This window comes from Austrofundulus limnaeus, unplaced genomic scaffold (assembly GCF_001266775.1).
Source record: "Austrofundulus limnaeus strain Quisiro unplaced genomic scaffold, Austrofundulus_limnaeus-1.0 Scaffold142, whole genome shotgun sequence".
Classification (NCBI taxonomy): domain Eukaryota; kingdom Metazoa; phylum Chordata; class Actinopteri; order Cyprinodontiformes; family Rivulidae; genus Austrofundulus; species Austrofundulus limnaeus.
Window position 1 is genome coordinate 945,909 of NW_013952544.1, and position 1,329 is coordinate 947,237.

A 1,329-nucleotide genomic window follows, 5' to 3' on the forward strand; every position below is an offset into this window, starting at 1 on the left:
GATGAAACATGGCTGGACATTTCAGCAAGACAATGAGCCCAAACACAAAGTCAAGGAAACTCTCAGTCAGGTTCAGTACTTTCCCCCTGTGCCATTCCACATTATTACAAATAACTTCATTTCTGGACATTTCTGGTTTGATTTCTTTGTATGTATGGATCACTTGGGTTGTTACCAACATCTGGTGAGAATTTCATGTCATTAGCACCTCTAGTAATATATTTACTGAGAAAAATGTTGACGTGTTCAATACTTATTTCACCCGCTGTATCTACTTCGACTTGCTTTATAAAAATGATGTCAAAAATCTTTTTACAGATTTGCAACGACACCATTTTGTAGAGTTTGTTTACTTTCTGATTCAACTACTTGACGTTTGAACTTTTAGTGAATGTAAAAATAGTTTCCATGATCTTTTAGCCAAGATTCTTAGGTTTCTTTTGATACCAAACATGTCCAGGTTCTACTAACAGATCTTAAGACAAAAGAAATAAATAAACAGAAAAAGCTGTTTTGCTCAAGAGGTTAAAACAGGACAAACACACCTGAAAGTCAACCATGGACAGGATTTCTTTGCGCCACTCGATGAGGAACGCTGCACACACGTACAGGTGGAAGTGAGAGAAACCGTCAGTTTCAGCCTGAAGAAAACAAGAAAAAAAACAGTTTAATGTCTAAACTTATAAAACAAAGAAAACTGGAGTCACTTAGCAGTAAATGTTAAAACAGAAAGAAGCTAAATGTATCAAACAGGTCAAAATCAGAGCCAGTTTTTCAACAAGATCTGAAATATAAAAAATGAGAAAAACCAAAACCCTGGTCTCCTGAACGAGCTAAACATTTTGACATCCGAAGAGCTAAAACAGCACAGGGTTGGTTAGCTGACAGCTACAGGAAGAGCCCACCTGGTAGGTGTCCCAGAGGCGGATGGTGCATCGAAGAGGCAGCTCCCTCATCAGCAGGTTGTTCATCCACCTGAAGGCGAACTGCAGGTACTCCACCTCGTACTTCTTAAAATGACTGTGAATGTCCACTGAAGACAGGAAACCAAGTTAAATTATGTTTCCTTTTTAATCATTTACTAAGCTTTGGTTAGTTTCAGGCWGGACGGGCTAATAGCGGAACTAGCTTCCCATTTAGCGGATTAGCTTGGCTTTTAGTGAATCGATTAGCTTCTGATAATTTTAATGTGAAGTGTATAAAACTTTCATTTTTATGCCATTTATCCATCCATCCATCCATCCATTTTCTGTACACGCTTATTCCTTTTTAGGGTCGCGTGGGTCACTGGTGCCCATATCCAGCAGTCACAGTGCGAGGGGCGGGGTA

The 1,329-nt window shown here is 39.3% G+C and overlaps 1 protein-coding gene across 1 annotated transcript in view; it reads right to left on the reverse strand.

Moving 5' to 3' along the window:
* The window catches only part of tbc1d22b (TBC1 domain family, member 22B), a 17,964-nt gene that overhangs the window by 3,092 nt on the left and 13,543 nt on the right, over nucleotides 1-1,329 (reverse strand). The window contains exons 12-13 of the mRNA XM_014016318.1: nucleotides 906-1,033; nucleotides 546-641 (exon numbers count right to left, since the gene is read on the reverse strand). Coding sequence (XP_013871772.1) covers nucleotides 546-641; nucleotides 906-1,033 — 224 coding nt within the window. The remainder of the gene's footprint in view (nucleotides 1-545; nucleotides 642-905; nucleotides 1,034-1,329) is intronic.